A 21,442-nucleotide genomic window follows, 5' to 3' on the forward strand; every position below is an offset into this window, starting at 1 on the left:
GAAATGGGATGAAATTTAATCGCGCAACGTGACAGGTCATGCACTTTATGGACTAACAACAAGAATGTTTGCTATAAGCTGGGGACTTATCAGTTGGAAGTGACAGAGGAGGAGAAAGATCTGGGTGTATTGGTTGATCACAGGATGACTATAAGCCACCAGTGCGATGTGGTCATGAAAAAGGCTAATGAAGTGCTAGGATGCACCAGGTATTTCCAGTAGAGATAGTGTTAGTACCATTATACAAGGCACTAGTGAGATCTCATCTGGAATACTCTGTGCCATTCTGGTCTCCCATGTTTAAGCAAGATGCATTCAAACTGGAACTGATACAGAGAAAGGCTACTAGGATGATCAGAGGAATGGAAAATCTGCCTTATGAGAGGAGACTAAAAGAGCTTGGCTCATTTATCCTAACAAAAGGACGGCCCAGGAAGATATGATTGCTCTCTATAAATACATCAGAAGGTGAGGAATTATTTTAGTTAGTTAGTTAGGCAGAGTGATGGGGCACTAGATGAGGAGGGCTCTGAGTTACTCCAGAGAATTCTTTCCCAGGTCTTGCAAAAATGCTCAGGGACTAACTGACCACCATATTTGCTGTTGGGAAGAAATTTTCCCCCAGTTCAGATTGGCAGAGACCCCGGAGGGTTTTCACCTTCCTCTGAAGCATAGGATAGTTGCAGATTTAAACTAATGTAAATGGTGGATTCTCTGTAACTTGGAGTCTTTAAATTGTGATTTGAGGACTTCAGTAACTAAACCAGAGGTTATGGGTCTATTAGAGGAATGTGGGGGGGGGGCGCCGAGGTTCTGTGCTTTGTGATGTGCAAGAGGTCAGAGTAGATGATCATGATGGTCTCCTCTGGGCTTAAAGTCTTTGAGTTTATCCCCATTTGTTCTTGTCTCAACATTGTCCTTTAGCTTAAATAGCTCGTAACCCACCCTGATGTTTACCCCTCTAATGTATTTATAGAGAGTAGACAGATCTCCTCTCTGATCAGCCTAGTAGCTGTTCCCTACACATCAATTCATTCTTCATCCAGCTTGAATTCATCCGTCTTCAACATGGGTGACCAGAATTGAACACAGTATTCTGGTGACGTTTTACCAATGCCCTGTACAGTGGCATTGATACTTCTCTATCTCCTGATACCTCACCTGATACATCCTAGGATCACATTTGCCTTTTTTTTGCAACTGCATCACACTGGTGGCTTGTAGTCCTCCTGTGACTGACCCACAGTCCCAGGTCTCTCTCCTCTTCTGTCGCTTCCAACTGATGATCCCCCAGGATGTAGCAGAAATACTTACTATTAGACCCAAAGTGCATGACCTTGCACTTTGTATTATTGAATTCCATCCCATTTCTGTCACTCCAGTCTTCCAGATCTTCCTATATAATGTTCTGATCCTCCTCTGTATTGATGATGTCTCCCAATTTTGTATCGGCAGCAACTTTCATTAGCACACTCCTGTGCCAAGGTTATTAATAAAAATATTTAATATGATTCGTGACAAGACTGACCCTTGAGAAACTCCACCAGTAACCTCCCTCTAGCCCAATAATTCACCTTTCAGCACAACCCATCATCTCCTCCCCTTTAGCCACTTCCTTCTCCTCTGGACATTTCTTGTACTGATTCCCATCTTCTCTAATTCCACTAATCATTTCTCAAGTGGTACTGTATCAAATGCTTTATTGAAGTCCAAGTATTTTAGATCTACTGCATTTCCCTTATCTAAAAAATCAGTTATTTTCTTAAAGAAGGAAATCAGGTTAATCTGGCAAGATCTATCTTTGGTAAAGCCATGTCACATTACATCCCCTTGACCATTTACCTCATGAATTTAATTATTCTTTCTTTCACAATTTGTTCTAAAGCCTTGCATACTACTGAGGTCAGACTCAGAGATCTGTAATTGTCTGGATCACTTTTTTTCCCTTTTGTTAAATACAGATATGCCATTAGCTCTTCTTCAGTCATATGGTACTACCCTCAAATAGACAGATTTATTAAAAATCCTTAGCATTGGAATAGCAATCTCATATGCAAGTATTTTTGGGATGGAAATTATCTGTTTCCCCCAGTTTGAGCTCATTAAGCTCTTTATGTTTTTTCTTCCATCTCTGATGTGATAATTTCCATTTCTACAGACTCATTTCCATCAGCAGTCCTGCCTTCATGTTCATGTTCCATATTATCATCCTTATTGTAAACTGAAGCAAAGTATTTAGTTTGAGGGCCACAGCTAGATTATCTTTAATCTCCTTCCCATCCACATGGTGTAGCAGCCCCACCTCATCCTTCCTTAGTCTGTTCTTATTTATATAACTAAAAAACCTCTTATTTATTTTAATTACCTTGGCATGAGCTAATTCAGCTTGACTTTTAGTAATTCTGACTCCTCCTTCAACTCTGTTATCTCTCTAGTGATGCCGCACAACTTCGCCATTCGCATTGACTCCCGTGCCCATAACCCTAGCCACTGATTCAGAATTTTTGAATCCCTCCTAAACCCCTCACCCTCTTCCACACACTTTCTTCCTTCTTTGCACAGCATTCTGCCAGTTAGTTCAAAGAAAAAAATGACAAAAATCCAAGGAAACCCCTCTTCCCCCCCTTCTTCCATCACCTCCTGTCACAGTCTCCTCCTTTTCCTCTGTCACAGATACTAAGACTCTCCTCCACCTGCCCCAGTGACCCCCACACTCTCCAGCCTTTTGAACTTCCTCATCCCCCATTCTCGCCATTGCCCTCACCCTTCTCAATCTCTTGCTCTCATCAGCCTCCTTCTCATAACACATGTGTGTGTCATCATCACCATCGTCATAAAATAATTGCAGTGTTGAGACAATCCCCCCTTCAAATTACCATCCCACCTCTTTTACCCCTTCAGTCTAGCTCCTGCTCCCTATACTGCACTGAAATGGCTCTTACCAAAGTCTCTAATGATCTTTTCTTGACCAGATTTCCTTCTTTATCTATGGGTGGCCTTTGACACTGTCACCCACAATCTTCTTTTTCAAATCAGATCATCCCTGGGTTTTCCTGATGCCATCCTCTCTTGGTTCTCCTCCTACCTCTTGGATCACTCCTTCAGTGTCTCATTGGGTGGGTCTTCTTCTTCTCTCTCTTTCAGTAGAGGTCCCTTAGGGCTCTGTCCTTGGCACCCTCCTCTTCTCTCTCTCCCCACTACATCTCTGAGCAATCTCGTCTGCAAATATGTCTTTGAAACCCATTCATACTGACGATGCACAAATCCACCTGTCTACTCTGGACCTGTCTCCCTCCAACCAAACTAATATCTGTCACCTATAGGTATAAGTTTTTGCTAGGTAAGGCATAGGTTTAAGTCAAGGCAATAATGCCAGGATCCTACAGGCCTCAAGGTCTGTAAGACAATAGCTTAGCTAAACTAATCAAGGCCTAAAAAGCCTTAGCTTAAGCAGTTAACTAGGAGTAACCCTAAATCATAAGCTAACACAAGACAGAGGGCTGTAATGCCTAAACTGCTGACAGGTAACCAGAAGGTGATAGTTTATACCAGCTTGAGATATTTTAAGTTAGGGACATCAGCACATGTCTGACCACAGGAACGCCGTGGTAACTAATGGACGTGTATGCCAAGGAGCTTGAGGTAAAAGGACTAGTAACCTCTGGGAGAAGGGCACCCCAACATTAGTAGGATGAGGAAATGCAGATAAGGAAAAGGGGGGAAGCTCCTGCTGAATATGCATCAGGCATAGTAGCTTCAGCATAACACATTATAAAAGCTGTATCTCAGCTGCTGTGCCTTGGGAGATGCCAGGCGGACGACCACTGGTGATGTGATGAGGATGACTAACATTTTAGGTGTGAGTATATGGATGCTCAGATGCTCATGCTGTATTATCTACTTTGCTGGGATGGAGCATTTGTAACTTTGCTAACTGTATTAATAAAACTATTACAAATGAACACAGGTCTTTCCTAAGTGTGACTGTTGCAACCCTGCACATTGTGGTTGCCAAATTAATAGCAATTCTAATAACTATGGGTCTAATTTTGAGACTAGAATCTACAAAACCCTGCAGTGTTAAGTGGGCATTCTTGTTGGATCATATTAAAGAAGTTCTGTATTAAAATCACAAATGAGTTTGATTCCCCAGAGTTTAAATTCCAGGGTATTACTAATTAAGAGGTCTCTTGGTTTTTGGTACTGTTTCTCTCCCTCTATGTGTGAAACTTGCAAGCTGCTAATTGTGTTAGTACATTCTAAGACAGAGTCTGTTCTCAAAGCAATTCACAGAGAGAGAGACTCAAAGCAATACTCTAACAACAGAAACAGCACCCAGAGACTCCCCGCCCTTTTGTTGTATTAACAATTGTGATTAAAATAGAGATAGAGGATGTATGTGGATGGATGTTTGGTGTGGATAATAACTGAATGATCAGGGAGGTGCCAGCCTAAGAATCCAGTGTCCATCGGCTGAAGAAGGCGTCAAGTGGAAATAACCAGAGGACCCCCAGAGGGCAGACTGGAATCCACCCAACAGCCTCAAGAATGGGAGAACCAAAGAACAAGATAACATCTTGGAGCTGTCAGGAATGTGCTATCTGCTGATTGATTCAGCAACAGCATGATGAAGCAATTCCCATAGACTGGCCTAGGAAGAAATTCCTATAAAAATGGACTCTAGAAAGTGAGAACTTTGGGGTCTGATTCTGCGAACCAACTTCCAGGAGCATCAGATGAGCATCTGACAAGGCCCTGCTCCCTCCTCATGTCCAGGCCACCTGGCCAGTGGCTTGGCATGAGCAACTCTAAGGCTGGTAACTATGATAACAACCTTGCAGAACCTGTGTGTGTGTTTGTATGAATGAATGTGTGAATAAATATGAGATTGAATGGAATGTTATAGCTATAACTAACTGCTTACTATGATTCTTTCTGTATTCACAATAAATGTGGTATTTTGCCTTTTTCCCTTTAATAAGATCCTGCTGGTTTTTATTTTATTGGTATAACATTCTTACGTAATCAATAGAATTAATATACAATCAATAGATCAGGCAGCATATCTCAACACGTCTTTCTGACGTCTCCTTGTGGATGTCCAGCCATCAGCTGAAATATGTTATGGCCAACAGTAAGCTCCTGATCTTTCCCCAAAAACTCCTGTTACTCAAACCCATACACTTGGCTTCATCTTTGACTTCCCCTTCTCTTCTGACCCTCACTTACCACCTATATATACATTTTGCCATTTCTTGCTGCACTATGTCTCCTGGATGTGACCTTTTCTCTCTGGCTACACCACCAAAACTTCTGCCCATGCCTTGATCATTTTGCATCTTGACTATTGTAATCCCCTCTCTGGCTGACATCCCTGCAGCCTGTCCCTGCAGGTGAGAGTTAAGGTGAACTGGCAGAGTTGTATGGGAATCCTATCAATGGAAAAGTGTGCTGTGCATTGGCAGAGCCATGGAGAAGGAGGGAAGAACTGGAATAATGGGAGATTGCGCATCAGGACTGAGGTACATTGGCAGAGCAACAAACCTTGCACAATTTTTTTTTTTGCCATACACTGTACCTGGCTCTACTCCACACTATCATCAGTCTCTTACTTTTCCAACCATTAATAACTCCAGAGTCATCCAAAATAAAAACAATTTTCAAACAGACAAACAAACAAACAAACAACCTGCCATTTGGTCAGAAACACAGAACATTTGGTAGTCCTGGAAACCTGGATTTCCCTCTCCTATTTGAGGAGCTCACATCCGCACTCAGGACAGCCTATTCCCATCCAGGTGGGGAGGCGTTCATCTGTTCTGGGGAGCCACTGTAGCTGTTCAGGTGGATAAAGGTATATCTGACCTGTAAGTTGAAACCTATCATTTTTGGGACTTTCATTTTCCACTACACGGAAAGCTGAGTAGAGCATAAAGGCAGCAATGGGGGCACAACAAGGATTTTAATGTCACTTTCTTACCATGGGAAAGTTCATCTCTTGCCAGATTTCCTTCTTCCATATCTGGGTGAGCCATCTGTAAAAAAAAAACACAGACCCAAACGAAAAGCCTATTTACTTGTTTACAGATTTCAAACACCAGAGCTGATCAAACAGCCCAGGACTCTAGCCACGCAGCCCTCCCCAAGACACAAACAAACAACAAAGAGACCAAACAGACAGTGCCTCACGTGCCTTGACCACTAAGCATAGAATCCAAAGTTACTCCTCCAAAACACCCAGTAGCCTCTCCTGGTCGCCCTCCTTGTAATGTATGTTGTGTAGAGAGTGACCTCAGCTCACACAAACTAGTATTTTTGTGTGCTTGTTAAAGAAGTGACTAGTGGCCCCAGCCAAGACTGCTGGCCCCATTGGGCTAAGTGCTGAGAATACATTTATAGTAAAATACAATCCATGCCCTGAAGAGCTCACAGAATAATTTTGAGACAAGATGTGACGAGAGAGCAGGGAGGACCAGAGTATCAGCGATGAACTCTTGTAATTAAACAGGTGAGCTAGAGCCCAACTTGATGAGACTTTTGTCTTATAACATAAATGGATTGAGAGCTGGATTGTGGCACAGCCCAGGACTGGGGTACTGAAGAGATTCACAGGCCAGAGGGCACATGGAACCCTTCAGTCCACTGTGTGGAAGCTGCTATACACCTTCCTGGGGTCTGACATATTCTCCCCCGTGGAGCTGAACAGGCCATGGAGGTGGGGGAGCAGGGGCAGAGCAATAGCTCTGTCTACTCTTTTCCCTTCCCCTCCTCTTCTGGGGTGCCAGGGCCCTGCAGGGGAGCATCACAGCAGCAGCCGGGTGGGCCCCTGACCTCAGGGGCAGCAATTTTGGCTGGCACTTATGTGGGCTAGTCTTCAGTGAGCTGTTTTCATGTCAGCATGTGCAAGTTACATTTTCACTGTGATATTGAGGTGGGATTCTTCAGCTCTCTAAACCTCCTTAATACTTGCAATTTCTTCCGATTTCAGGACTGAGCTAATTAGTGACAGAAATGCAGGAATGAGTGAACTTTGAATGGCCCATCCACAGCTTTATTGTGAATATTGATAAATCCCATGCGATTATTAAAACACACTTCTCCTCATACATCTTCCCACTGAAAACGGATGTTAACATTAACCATGTAGCTATAGCCAAATTCTGCTCTCGGTTACTCCACTATAAATGGAGTTACAGACACTAAACACAAGCAAAAACTACAGTTAGTGACAGTTAAAGCTGCATCACAATGCACTTGGCACACACAACACCTAGAAAGCATGGAGAAAGGAAGCTGAGGGAAAAGTCTCCTGCATTCTTTGCCACCTTCATATTGCCTACAGCACTGTTAATTACACGTTCCAACACTCCTCTAAAGCTTTCACTTCAGTGTCCCACAGATAACAAAAAACAATGCACATTCCCAACATATCCTCCCATGCCCTCGCTCTTTGTGAGGTTTCTTCTCACCCGTGGATCTGTAATGTTAAATGCAGTGGGTTCAGCTTGGTGCGCTTATTTGCAGCTATCAGGAAACCTTATTTCCCCCCCCTCAAAAACAGAAGAAGTGACACAGATAAAACACAAGTGATTCCCAACCATATGTTTTTTCATTAACTGGTAAACCAAATCCCAGCCATTTTTAGGAAGTAATTTTAGTACCAGAGAAAACTAACGCCAAGGCGAGACACTGCCTTGCTCAATTTGTCAAATGAGTAGGCGTAAGTCCTTCTTATAAAAACAATAACCTCCTAACTCCATTCTGAGCAACTGCAAATTCAACCTCCTCTTCCACTGCAGCCTGCCGGGTTTCCTTTTTCCCTGAGCAGCCCAGAATGACCAGGTGTGTTTCCGTGCTCGTGCCGACTGAAATCTGTAACCCCGTCTTACCTATAGAGTCACAGCCAGGTTGCCCACAGCACCGCTGTGTACCGAGAGAAGAACATGGCCCCTCGAACATCAAAAGGAGGTCTCTGAAAATCCTCTCTCTCTCTCTAACTGGCGCTTCACCTGCCAGTTACACAAACTCATTTCAAACACGCTAAGCAAACTTAACGTAAATAGATCACCTGTGGGCTTCGGTCTCAGCCACAGACCCCTCGATTCCTCTTCCTCCCGTGTCCGCAGCTCTCTCCAGCTTCTTCGCTGGCCCGCCGGGAAGCCGGTGTCTGAGCGGAGCAGCCTCGGCAGCTCTCACGGGTCCTTGCCGCAGCGAAGTTTGGATTCCCACCTGTGTCCGAGACAGCATTCAGCCGTGAAGGAAGGGATGCAGAGAACTCCTCCAAACTCTTGCTGCGCGTGGGCAGGGTGCAAGGGATGAGAAGAATCCTTTTGCCCCGCAAGGCAACCCGAGAGCCTTTCCCAGGGGCTGCCTTTGCGCGGAGCAGCAAGCCAGACTGAAGCTGAGGCCCCCCGTCTTTGAGATGTGGAGGGCAGCCTAGGGCAAGCTCTCCCCCCGGAGCTCCAGCTTTACCATGGCAAGCGATGCACCTCACAAGTCCAACCTTCTTCTCACGGTGAATTAGTGGTGAACAGGAAGTGACTTTTACTCATGTCGTCGTTATTTACACTCTGAGTGCACTACAATAGCAATAATGACTAACAATAATAATCGTGTCAGCAAATACTTGCCTATGGATTGCTTGCAAACTGATGGTTCAAATCCTCCCTCTGTGCTGTGCAAGTACACAGCTAAGACACAGGGGCCAGATATTTAAAAGTATTTAGGAACCAAAAGATGCGGGTCGGCACCTCTTCCATTTTTCAAAAGTGAGTAGATGCCTAACTGCCATGTAAGTGAAAGGCAGTTCGGCACCTAGGTGCTTTTGAAATCCCAGTAGCCACCAAACTGCATCTTTAGGTGCCTAAATACATTTAAAGGTCTGGCCCATGGTATCATTTTGTTCCCTGGTTGGATGACCCAGTCTTATAAACAGAAGTCTCTCTTATAGTGAATTTTCCATGAACCAATTCCAGTGTCTATGTATTCGTTTATTTATTTATTTGTGTTACCACAGCATCTAGGAGCCTCAGTCATAGACCACGACCCCTGTGCATGAGACACTGTAAATACAGAACAAAAAGACAGTCCCCAAAGAGCTGACAATCTAAGTATAAGACAAGAGACAGTAGACGGATACCCACAGACTGATGGGGAAGTGCAAGGAAACAGCAAGACAATATTGGTTAGCATGACAGACAGTGGTCTCTGCACACCAGCAGCCTACCTGTTGTGAAGTTTTTTGTAAACGTCACAATAAAGGGGAGTTTTATGGAGGCATTATGGAGGGAGAACCGGAAGTCCTGGCAAAGTCAAGGAATTATCATGTGATGGAATAACAGAGACTTGGTGGGATAACTCACATGGCTGGAGTACTGTCATGGATGGATATAAATGGTTCAGGAAGGACAGGCAGGGCAGAAAAGGTGGGGGAGTTGCACTGTATGTAAGGGAGCAGTATGACTGCTCAGAGCTCCGGTATGAAACTGCAGAAAAACCTGAGAGTCTCTGGATTAAGTTCAGAAGTGTGAGCAACAAGGGTGATGTCGTGGTGGGAGTCTGATATAGACCACTGGACCAGGGGGATGAGGTGGACGAGGCTTTCTTCCGGCAACTCAAGGAAGTTACTAGATCGCAGACCCTGGTTCTCATGGGAGACTTCAATCACCCTGATATCAGCTGGGAGAGCAATACAGCGGTGCACAGACAATCCAGGAAGTTTTTGGAAACTGTAGGGGACAATTTCCTGGTGCAAGTGCTGGAGGAACCAACTAGGGGCAGACCTCTTCTTGACTTGCTGCTTACAAACCAGGAAGAATTAGTAGGGGAAGCAAAAGTGGATGGGAACCTGGGAAGCAGTGACCATGAGATGGTCGAGTTCAGGATCCTGACACAGGGAAGAAAGGAAAGCAGCAGAATACGGATCCTGGACTTCAGAAAAGCAGACTTTGACTTCCTCAGGGAACTGATGGGCAGGATCCCCTGGGAGAATAACATGAGGGGGAAAGGAGTCCAGGAGAGCTGGCTGTATTTTAAAGAATCCCTATTGAGGTTACAGGGACAAACCATCCCGATGTGTAGTAGGAATAGTAAATATGGCAGGCGACCAGCTTGGCTTAACAGTGAAATCCTTGCAGATCTTAAACACAAAAAAGCAGCTTACAAGAAGTGGAAGATTGGACAAATGACCAGGGAAGAGTATAAAAATATTGCTTGGGCATGCAGGAATGAAATCAGGAAGGCCAAATCACACCTGTAGTTGCAGTTAGCAAGAGATGTTAAGAGTAACAAGAAGGGTTTCTTCAGGTATGTTAGCAACAAGAAGAAAGTCAAAGAAAGTGTGGGCCCCTTACTGAATGAGGGAGGCAACCTAGTGACAGAGGATATGGAAAAAGCTAATGTACTCAATGCTTTTTTTGCCTCTGTCTTCATGAACAAGGTCAGCTCCCAGACTACTGCCTTGGGCATCACAGCATGGGGAGGAGGTGACCAGCCCTCTGTGAAGGAAGAAGTGGTTCGGGACTATTTGGAAAAGCTGGACGAGCACAAGTCCATGGGGCTGGATGCATTGCATCCGAGAGTGCTAAAGGAGTTGGCGGATGTGGTTGCAGAGCCATTGGCCATTATCTTTGAAAACTCATGGAGATTGGGGGAAGTCCCGGACAACTGGAAAAAGGCTAATGTAGTGCCCATCTTTAAAAAGGGGAAGAAGGAGGATCCTGGGAACTACAGGCCAGTCAGCCTCACCTCAGTCCCTGGAAATATCATGGAGCAGGTCCTCAAGGAATCAATTCTGAAGCACTTAGAGGAGAGGAAAGTGATCAGGAACAGTCAGCATGGATTCACCAAGGGCAAGTCATGCCTGACTAATCTAATTGCCTTCTACAACGAGATAACTGGCTCTGTGGAAGAGGGGAAGGCAGTGGACGTGTTGTTCCTTGACTTTAGCAAAGCTTTTCACATGGTCGCCCACACAATTCTTGCCAGCAAGTTAAAGAAGTATGGGCTGGATGAATGGACGATAAGGTGGATAGAAAGTTGGCTAGATTGTCGGGCTCAACGGGTAGTGATCAATGGCTCCATGTCTAGCTGGCAGCCAGTTTCAAGTGGAGTGCCCCAAGGGTCTGTCCTGGGGCCGGTTTTGTTTAATATCTTCATTAATGATCTGGAGGATGGTGTGGATTGCACCTTCAGCAAGTTTGCAGATGACACTAAACTGGGAGGAGAGGTAGATATGCTGGAGGGTAGGGATAGGATACAGAGGGCCCTAGACAAATTAGAGGATTGGGCCAAGAGAAATCTGATGAGGTTCAACAAGGACAAGTGCAGAGTCCTGCACTTAGGACGGAAGAATCCCATGCACCGCTACAGACTAGGGACTGAATGTCTCAGCAGCAGTTCTGCAGAAAAGGACCTAGGGGTTACAGTGGATGAGAAGCTGGATATGAGTCCATAGTGTGCCCTTGTTGCCAAGAAGGCCAATGGCATTTTGGGATGTATAAGTAGGGGCATTGCCAGCAGATCGAGGGACGTGATTGTTCCCCTCTATTCAACATTGGTGAGGCCTCATCTGGAGTACTGTGTCCAGTTTTGGGCCCCACACTACAAGAAGGATGGGGAAAAATTGGAAAGAGTGCAGCGGAGGGCAATGAAAATGATTAGGGGACTGGAACACATGACTTATGAGGAGAGGCTGAGGGAACTGGCATTGTTTAGTCTGCAGAAGAGAAGAATGAGGGAGGATTTGATAGCTGCTTTCAACTACCTGAAAGGGGGTTCCAAAGAGGATGGATCTAGACTGTTCTCAGTAGTAGCTGATGGCAGAACAAGGAGCAATGGTCTCAAGTTGTAGTAGGGGAGATTTAGGTTGGATATTAGGAAAAAATTTTTCACTAGGAGGGTGGTGAAGCACTGGAATGCGTTACCGAGGGAGGTGGTGGAATCTCCTTCCTTAGAAGTTTTTAAGGTCAGGCTTGACAAAGCCCTGGCTGGGATGATTTAGTTGGGGATTGGTCCTGCTTTGAGCAGGGGGTTGAACTAGATGACCTCCTGAGGTCCCTTCCAACCCTGATATTCTATGATTCTATGATTCTATGATTTGAAAGAGGATAATGAGATAGCTTTGCAGATGTTTATAGGAGGCGCCTCCCAAATATCAGGGGAAGAAGGGAGAAAGCATGAAAGAGCTTGTTTGAAAATTTAAGAAGTGGGCCATAGAGGCTGGCAACATAGGCCAATAGGAGGCAAGCATTGACAGCTCTAGAGCGAATGAAAGATGATAGGCTGGATGGGGATTGACCAGAAAGGACCTTGAAAATGAAGACAAGCAGCTTATACTTGATGCTATAGAGAAGAGGGAGCCAGCGAAAGGATGCAAAGAGAGGGGTGATATGGTGAAAGTGATGGGCTAGGAAAACAATCTTCGCAGCAGCATTCTGAATAGATATGAGCAGGGCAAGACTGCATTTGTCAAGGCCGGAGAAAAGGATGTTGCAGTAATTGAGATGCAAGGTGAGGAGAACCTGGATGAGAATTTTTGCTCTGTGGCTGGACAGGTATCTTAGAGAAGTTACGCAGAAGGAATTGGCAAGATTTGGACATAACCTGGATGTGAGAACTGAGAGAGAGGTCTGAGTCAAAGATGACAATCAACTTACTTGATTACAATCTGTAAGTACCTACATGGGGAACAAGAATTTTATGATAGGCTCCTCAATCTAGCAGAGAAAGGCATAGCATGATCCAATGGCTGGAAGTTGAAGCTAAACAAATTTAGACAGGAAAAAAGCATAACCTTTTAGCAATGAGGGTAATTAATCATAGGAGCAATTTACCAGGGTCAATGGGGATTCTCCACCACTGGCAATTTTTAAATCAAGAGTGGATTTTTTTTTCTAAAAGATCTGCTGTATTTGAAACAGGAATGGATTCAGGGAAGTTCTCTGGACTGTGTTAGGCAGGAGGGCATACTGCCTCCGCACCTCTGCCTCCCAGCCCTCATTAAGGCTCTTTCCCTTTCTTTCATAGATATTGTACAAAACACAGCACGCAGCTTTAATTGAAGCCGATAGTGCACTGTGGCCTCCAACTTTATCCTGAGACATTACCTGCCTCTCAAACGGCCAGGTGCACACCCCATGGCCATCGTGCAGCTGCTCAGGCAAGTTAAACAGCTTCTGTCTTGTATCCAAGGGCCTGGCAAAGGGCTCCATCAGTCAGGGAAGCAGAGGCTAAACTGGATCTCCTAGGACCATACCATTGATGTCCGTAGTGATCCTGGGGGCACATTCTCCACTGCTCATTAAGGGAAACAGACATGAAGTCTGAAAGATCATAGCTTCGTGGACCTTTCCCGACCACCCTGCATTGATGTTTGGGAACCTGCCACAGTGATCCACCAGTGATCATCCAAAGTGATCCACCAGCCTGAGGTATACCCCAGAGAAATACCCCTGTCTGTTTATAAACTCTGATAATTGGTGCAGGGCGGCAAATAATAGGCACATGGATCCCATCAGTTGCCCCAGTACAATTCGGGAACCCCATGTGTGCAATAACTTCCTGAACAGTATCAATCTTTAGGACCTGGAGCATCAGTATGTTTTGCATAGCAGCACACACCGGCTGCATGACAACAACCCCAACTGTTGATCTGCCCATGCCAAACTGGTAGCTACAGACCAGTAACAGTCACAGGTGGCCAGCTTCCAGATGGCAATTCTGACCCATTTCTCAATGGGTATGGTAGCTCACATGTTGGAAACTTGTCTTTGTCATCCTAAACTTCTAGCACCGCTGAAGGTCATCCCAAGGCTGCAGAATGAACCTTTCCCTCCAATCAGGAGTGGTTTCTCAAGCCCAGAAATGGCACTGTGTGAAGCAGCTCAAGGAAAAGTTTTATGCAGGAGCAATTGCTGGATATCCTCCTCCTTATTCCCCTGCTGCTATTCACTCATTAGCATATTTCCATAAAACACATGGTATTAGGGGTTTATTAATAAATACTGATAATACTAATAATACTAATGAATTAAATATAGCTGCCTTCACCTTCCCTCTAAGCCTGCTGGTTTTTGAGGCACAGTGGCCTTCTTTCTCAATTCGGGGATTGTGGCATTCTGGGCAGCTAGTAAGGTGTTCTTAAACAATTCCCAATTATCATTCATAGTTTTCTGATTAAATTCTTCCTCCCAGCAGATTTAACTCATCATTTTTTAAATCTTTTTGAAATTGTCCCTTTTAAAGCATCAAGTATGTTTATCCCTGGACTTCATTCTGTTTGCACATTATAAATGTGATCAAGTACTGATCACTTGCACCTAAGTTAGCATTAATTTTTAATTCTGTGATCAGTTCCTCTTTCTCTGTCAAGATGAGGTTGAATGCAATATTCCCCAGTATTGGATAAAACACTTATTATAATTCATATGTTTTCTCTATAGGGAAATCAGACACATTTTTAGTACATCCCAGTTCTTCACCAGATTCTTTTGTTTGTCTGTTGTGTCCCCATCCCCTACTCTTCATCTGTTTGTGTCATAAGAACATAACTGTAAGCTGTTTTGGGCAGGGATAGCATTTTTTCTGTGTTTGAACACTGCTCAGAATGATGGGGTCCCAAATGGAGCTTTCACATGTTACAAAAATAATAATCCACACAGAGATGTGATTGTGACATTGCACCCCATAATACTCTATAGAAATATGCTTATGTGTGTAAATATGACATAACTGGAATATGTTTTATGCCAGATATGTCATATAACATATCTCTGCAAAGGTTATGGTCTATTGGATATATTCATCCATTTTACAGGCATGTACCATTTTTTGTATTTGAAGCTATGAATGTTGGCTATGTACTTGTTTGATTTTAAGTAGCCTCAGTGAAGCAGTTGGTCAGTTTCTTGAGAAAAGACTATTCTCAGTAAGTGCCCAGTCAAGAAACACTTAAGCTAACAATGAACTTTGAGAGACGCCAATCCACATCTGAGCTTTCCTGGGAATGTAGCTCAGCCTGTAAAGCTCTGAGTCATGCATGGACATGTGACTTGCCCACATGACTCCAAAACTCCATCTTGCAGCTGGATTCTTGAAGGGTTAAAATCCATTGCTGATGTAATAACCTGGTATATGGATTTGTGTACAGGCCCATAGTCCAGAGTTTGGTCAAGAGGTCAGAGGCCTAGCAATAGCTAAGAAAAAGCAGAATAACCAAAGATAACCTTGCTTTTGCTAAGATATGCCTGGTCAGCAAAAAGCCAGATGTTGGGGGAAATAATTGTATCTTATTCAAAGTTTCAAATAGAACAAAGAAGCCCTGTTTCTGTTGCGTTCGTTTCTTCTGTAGGGAGATGTTCTTCCCACACATCCAACCTTGAGTTTATGAAAGGTTCAAGCATGCCTCCTCCCACTTCCCTTTCCCAGGGACCAATGCCTGCCTTAAAACACAAATGAACAACTTGAAAGACAATCTCTATTGCCATATACTTTCACTGTTTCTTTGCTTTTACCCCTAGATATGTATCTGTTGGACAATCAAAGGAGCTACTTCATTCCTATGGACCCCAAATCAGAATTCAGCAAATATATTTTACACTAATACATTTATTAAAGTACTAATTAAATGTTAATTTGTCAACTTGAGACCATGGGCGGAGACATTATGTAATCTTTGACCTTTGGCTACTGTGCTATCATGTCTTGCAGCTAAACCTATCCGGGGGTATGGGACTGCCTACCTTGTCACTTTGCCCGCCCATGGAAAATCCATATATTCCATTGCAATCAATTGATTGACAGTGTCTCTGAGCCTAATAAGCGAGGTGACACTCTGTCAGTGCTGTACGTAATAAACTCCTGTGCTTGACCTCTACACAGCGTGGATTTATGTCCTTCAATTCTGCATAAAAGAGGGGAAGGGGTTTCCACCCACAAGAGAGAGTCTATTTAAGCCCATGGAAACCCTTCCATTTTGTCTTCAGATGGCTCAAGAGGTAGCCTCTCCACCCCCAACGGATACCTGAAAGAAACTGGAACAAAGGAGAGTAACTACAGGGGTGTGAGTGATTGCTGGACCCAGACCAGAAGGAGACTAACCTGTAAAAGAAGCTTACTGGAACTTCCCTGAAGGTGAGATTTCATCTGTAATCACTTTCTTACTGTACTAGGCTTAGACTTGTGTGTTTTTATTTTATTTTGCTTGGTAATTCACTTTGTTCTGTCTGTTATTACTTAGAACCACTTAAATCCCACTTTTTGTATTTAATACAATCACTTCTTACTTATTAATTAACCCAGAGCGCGTATTAATACGTGGGGGGGGAGGGGGAGGAAACAAATAGCTGTGTGTATCTCTCTATCAGTGTTATAGAGGGTGAACAATTTATGAGTTTACCCTGTATAAGCTTTATATGGGGTAAAACAGATTTATTTGGGGTTTGGACGCAATTGGGAGTTGGGTACCTGAGTGCTGGAGCTGTTTTCAGTTAAGCCTGCAGCTTTTGGGGGAAGTAGTTCAGACCTGGGTCTGTCTGTAGCAGGCTAGCGTGTCTGGCTCAAACCAGGCAGGGCACTGAAGTCCCAAGCTGGCAGGGAAAACAGGCTCAGAGGTAGTCTCGGCACATCAGGAGGCAGTCCCAAAGGGGTTTCTGTGACCCAACACGTCAGTCATTATTATTCATCAGCTGCAGCGGCACAGGAGCCAGCAAACAGAGCTGTAAACAGGAGAGTCTGAGGGGGAGTTTGTAAGGGGAGTTTGCATTGTGGTGCTTGTTTGGGGTTTGTTTTTGTTGTGGGTGGTGGTGTTTGGGTGTGGTTTGTGTTTCCCAGATTAACAGGATTTAGGTGGGAAGGCTATGACAGATACAGAGGCAGCCGTGGGAGTGACCCATGTAGTGGAAGACACAATGGAGATGACTGGATGTGGAAGCTGCAGTATGTCCATGATCCTGGAGGGGGGACCTGGCAAGAGTTTTGTCTGAATGAAATACCGTCTGATAGAGCTGATGGAGGAGAAGATCCGAGGTTTGGAGATGCAGGTGGAAAGTCTGGTTGAGTTTAGGAAGGGGTTTGAGCAGATTATGGAGCAAAGACATGAGGTATCTGAAGGGAAAAGCTCAGACTTGCAGATGGGAGCAGGACTGGGGAATTCTGAGGGGAGACTGGGTGAGGAAAGTGGTCAGTGGAAGCATGTGACTAAAAGAACCAGGCAGAGGAAAAGATGGGCTCGTGAAGGAGAAACAGAGCTCAAGAACAGGTTTGCAGAGTTGGAAAATGAAGAAGGGGCTCAGCAGGTGGTCATTGAAGATGGAGGGGCAAGGAAGAAGAGAAGAGCGGCTAGTCTTATAGGAAAAGGGGAAGAGTCAATGGAGACTACACCAAATATGAGCCCCAGGAGGATACAGAATGGGTTGAAGAGGATTACAAGGGAGAATAGGAATGGAAAGAACTTGCAGCCACCGTCACCAGGAAAAGGCAGGTCTACGTGATTGGAGACTCTTTGCTTAGAAGAATAGACAGGCCTGTAACCAGAACTGATCCAGAGAATAGAAGGGTGTGCTGTCTTCCAGGTGCTAAGATGTGGGATGTAGACCTGAGGTTGAAAAGGATCCTAAAGGGAGCAGGAAAGAATCCCCTAATTATCCTTCATGTGGGAACAAATGATATAGCTAGATTCTCGCTGGAAAGTATTAAGGGAGACTATGATAGGCTGGGGAAGACGCTTAAGGAAATCGAGGCCCAGGTGATCTGCCGTGGGATTCTGCCTGTTCCTAGAGAAGGGCAACAAAGGTGTGACAAGATTATGACAATCAACAGATGGCTTAGGCAGTGGTGCTATAAGGAGGGCTTGTCCATCCTCCCCGTGGAAGGAAAAGGCCAGGGCAGGGACCGTCGAATCGTGGAAGTCAATAAATGGCTACACAGGTGGTGTCGGAGAGAAGGCTTTGGATTCTTTGACCATGGGATGGTGTTCCATGAAGGAGGAGTGCTGGGCAGAGACGGGTATGAAACTGCAGAAAAACCTGAGTGTCTCTGGATTAGGTTTAGAAGCGTGAGCAACAAGAGTGATGTAGTGGTGGGAGTCTGCTATAGACCACCGGACAGGGGGATGAGGTGGACGAGGCTTTCTACCGGCAACTCGCAGGAGCTACTAGATCGCATGCCTTGGTTCTCATGGGAGACTTTAATCTTCCTGATATCTGCTGGGAGAGCACTACAATCCAGGAAGTTTTTGGATAATGTAGGGGACAATTTCCTGGTGCAAGTGCTAGAGGAGCCAACTAGGGGGGGAGCTTTTCTTGACCTGCTGCTCACAAACCGGGAAGAATTAGCGGGGGAAGCAAAAGTGGATGGGAATCTGGGAGGCAGTGACCATGAGTTGGTTGAGTTCAGGATCCTGACACAGGGAAGAAAGGTAAGCAGCAGAATACGGACCCTGGACTTCAGGAAAGCAGACTTCGACTCCCTCAGGGAACTGATGGGTAGGATCCCCTGGGAGAATAACATGAAGGGGAAAGGAGTCCAGGAAAGCTGGCTGTATTTCAAGGAATCCCTATTGAGGTTACAGGGACAAACCATCCCGATGTGTCAAAAGAATAGTAAATATGGCAGGCGACCAGCTTGGCTTAATGGTGAAATCCTTGCAGATCTTAAACATAAAAAGAAGCTTACAAGAAGTGGAAGATTGGACAACTGACCAGGGAAGAATATAATAATATTGCTTGGGCATGTAGGAATGAAATCAGGAAGGCCAAATCACACCTGGAGCTGCAGCTACCAAGGGATGTTAAGAGTAACAAGAAGGGTTTCTTCAGGTATGTTGGCAACAAGAAGAAAGCCAAGGAAAGTGTGGGCCCCTTACTGAATGAGGGAGGCAACCTAGTGACAGAGGATGTGGAAAAAGCTAATGTACTCAATGCTCTTTTTGCCTCTGTCTTCATGAACAAGGTCAGCTCCCAGACTGCTGCGCTGGGCATCACAGCATGGGGAGTAGATGGCCAGCCCTCTGTGGAGAAAGAGGTGGTTAGGGACTATTTAGAAAAGCTGGACGTGAACAAGTCCATGGGGCCGGATGCGTTGCATCCGAGAGTGCTAAAGGAATTTGCGGCTGTGATTGCAGAGCCATTGGCCATTATCTTTGAAAACTCGTGGCGAACGGGGGAAGTCCCGGATGACTGGAAAAAGGCTAATGTAGTGCCAATCTTTAGAAAAGGGAAGAAGGAGGATCCTGGGAACTACAGACCAGTCAGCCTCACCTCAGTCCCCGGAAAAATCATGGAGCAGGTCCTCAAGGAATCAATCCTGAAGCACTTACATGAGGGGAAAGTGATCAGGAACAGTCAGCATGGATTCACCAAGGGAAGGTCAAGGCCCCCAGATTCCTAGTTTAAAGTTCTCTTAATCAGTTGTGCCAGCTTCCATCCTAGAAGTCTATTTCCTTCCCTACTCAGATGAAGTCCATCCCGAGAGAACTGTCCTCTGTCCATGAATGCATCCCAGTGGCCATACATAGAATCACAGAATCATACTTCTTTAACTTGCTGACAAGAGTACTGTGGGAGACCGTGTCAAAAGCTTTGCTAAAGTCAAGATACAATACATCCACTGCTTTCCCTTCATCCACAGAACCAGTAATCTCATCATAGACGGCGATTAGATTAGTCAGGCATGACCTTCCCTTGGTGAATCCATGCTGACTGTTCCTGATCACTTTCTTCTCGTGTAAGTGCTTCAGGATTGACTCCTTGAGGACCTGCTCCATGATTTTTCCGGGGACTGAGGTGAGGCTGACTGGCCTGTAGTATACAGCCGTGGGTAGGAGAATGTATATAAGGAGGAAGGGCAGTGTGGATACCAGTCTAATAGGTCATACTGGCTGTAGAATGACCGTGCCTAATAGGGTACAGAATGTGAGCGAGGCCAAACAGCAAAAATTAAGATGTTTGTACACTAATGCGAGGAGCCGAGGTAACAAAATGGAGGAACTAGAGCTACTGGTGCAGGAAGAGAAACCGGATATTCTAGGGAGAACAGAAACAGGGTGGAATAGTCGTCATGACTGGAGTACGGGTATTGAAGGGTGTGTGCTGTTTAGGAAAGACCGAAATGAAGGTAAAGGTGGTGGAGTAGCATTGTATATCAATGATGAGGTAGAATGTAAAGAAATAAGAAGGGATGGAAAGGATAAGACAGAGTCCATCTGGGCAAAAATTACATTGGGGAAGAAAACTATTAGAGCCTCCCCTGGGATAGTGCTTGGGGTGTGCTATAGACCGCCGGGATCTAATTTGGATATGGATAGAGCCCTTTTTAATGTTTTTAATAAAGTAAATACTAATGGAAACTGTGTGATCATGGGAGACTTTAACTTCCCAGATATAGACTGGAGGATGAGTGCTAGTAATAATAATAGGGCTCAGATTTTCCTAGATGTGATAGCTGATGGATTCCTTCATCAAGTAGTTGCTGAACCGACTAGAGGGAATGCCATTTTAGATTTGGTTTTGGTGAGTAGTGAGGACCTCACAGAAGAAATGGTTGTAGGGGATAATCTTGGTTCAAGTGATCATGAGCTAATTCAGTTCAAACTGAATGGAAGGATTAACAAAAATAAATCTGCAACTAGGGTTTTTGATTTCAAGAGGGCTGACTTTCAAAAATTAAGGAAATTAGTTAGGGAAGTGGATTGGACTGGAGAACTTAGGGATCTAAAGGTAGAGGAGGCCTGTGATTACTTTAAACCAAAGCTGCAGAAGCTATCGGAAGCCTGCATCCCAAGAAAGGGAAAAAAATTCATAGGCAGGAGTTCAGAGTAACAGCCATGTTAGTCTGTATTCACAAAAAGAAAAGGAGGACTTGTGGCACCTTAGAGACTAACCAATTTATTTGAGCATAAGTTTTCGTGAGCTACAGCTCACTTCATCGGATGCATACTGTGGAAAGTGTAGAAGATCTTTTTATACACACAAAGCATGAAAAAATGGGTGTTTACCACTACAAAAGGTTTTCTCTCCCCCCACTCCACTCTCCTGCTGGTAATAGCTTATCTAAAGTGATCACTCTCCTTGCAATGTGTATGATAATCAAGTTGGGCCATTTCCAGCACAAATCCAGGTTTTCTCCCCCCCCCCCCCGCCCCAAACCCCCTCTCCTGTTAGTAATAGCTTATCTAAAGTGATCACTCTCCTTACAATGTGTATGATAATCAAGGTGGACCATTTCCAGCACAAATCCAGGGTTTAACAAGAATGTGGGGGGGGGGGGTAGGAAAAAACAAGGGGAAATAGGTTACCTTGCATAATGACTTAGCCACTCCCAGTCTCTATTCAAGCCTAAGTTAATTGTATCCAATTTGCAAATGAATTCCAATTCAACAGTCTCTCGCTGGAGTCTGGTTTTGAAGTTTTTTTTGTTGTAATATCGCAACTTTCATGTCTGTAAT

General features: G+C 44.6%; 1 protein-coding gene across 1 annotated transcript in view; it reads right to left on the reverse strand.

The window, feature by feature from the left end:
- The window catches only part of LOC125632990 (GTPase IMAP family member 8-like), a 67,824-nt gene extending 59,100 nt beyond the window's left edge, over positions 1-8,724 (reverse strand). The window contains 2 exon segments of the mRNA XM_075124692.1: positions 5,981-6,035; positions 8,069-8,724. Coding sequence (XP_074980793.1) covers positions 5,981-6,035 — 55 coding nt within the window. The 5' untranslated portion in view covers positions 8,069-8,724.
- Between the last annotated feature and the right edge of the window lie 12,718 nt (positions 8,725-21,442).

The sequence above is a fragment of the Caretta caretta genome, chromosome 2 (genome assembly GCF_965140235.1).
Source record: "Caretta caretta isolate rCarCar2 chromosome 2, rCarCar1.hap1, whole genome shotgun sequence".
In the NCBI taxonomy this organism is placed as follows: domain Eukaryota; kingdom Metazoa; phylum Chordata; order Testudines; family Cheloniidae; genus Caretta; species Caretta caretta.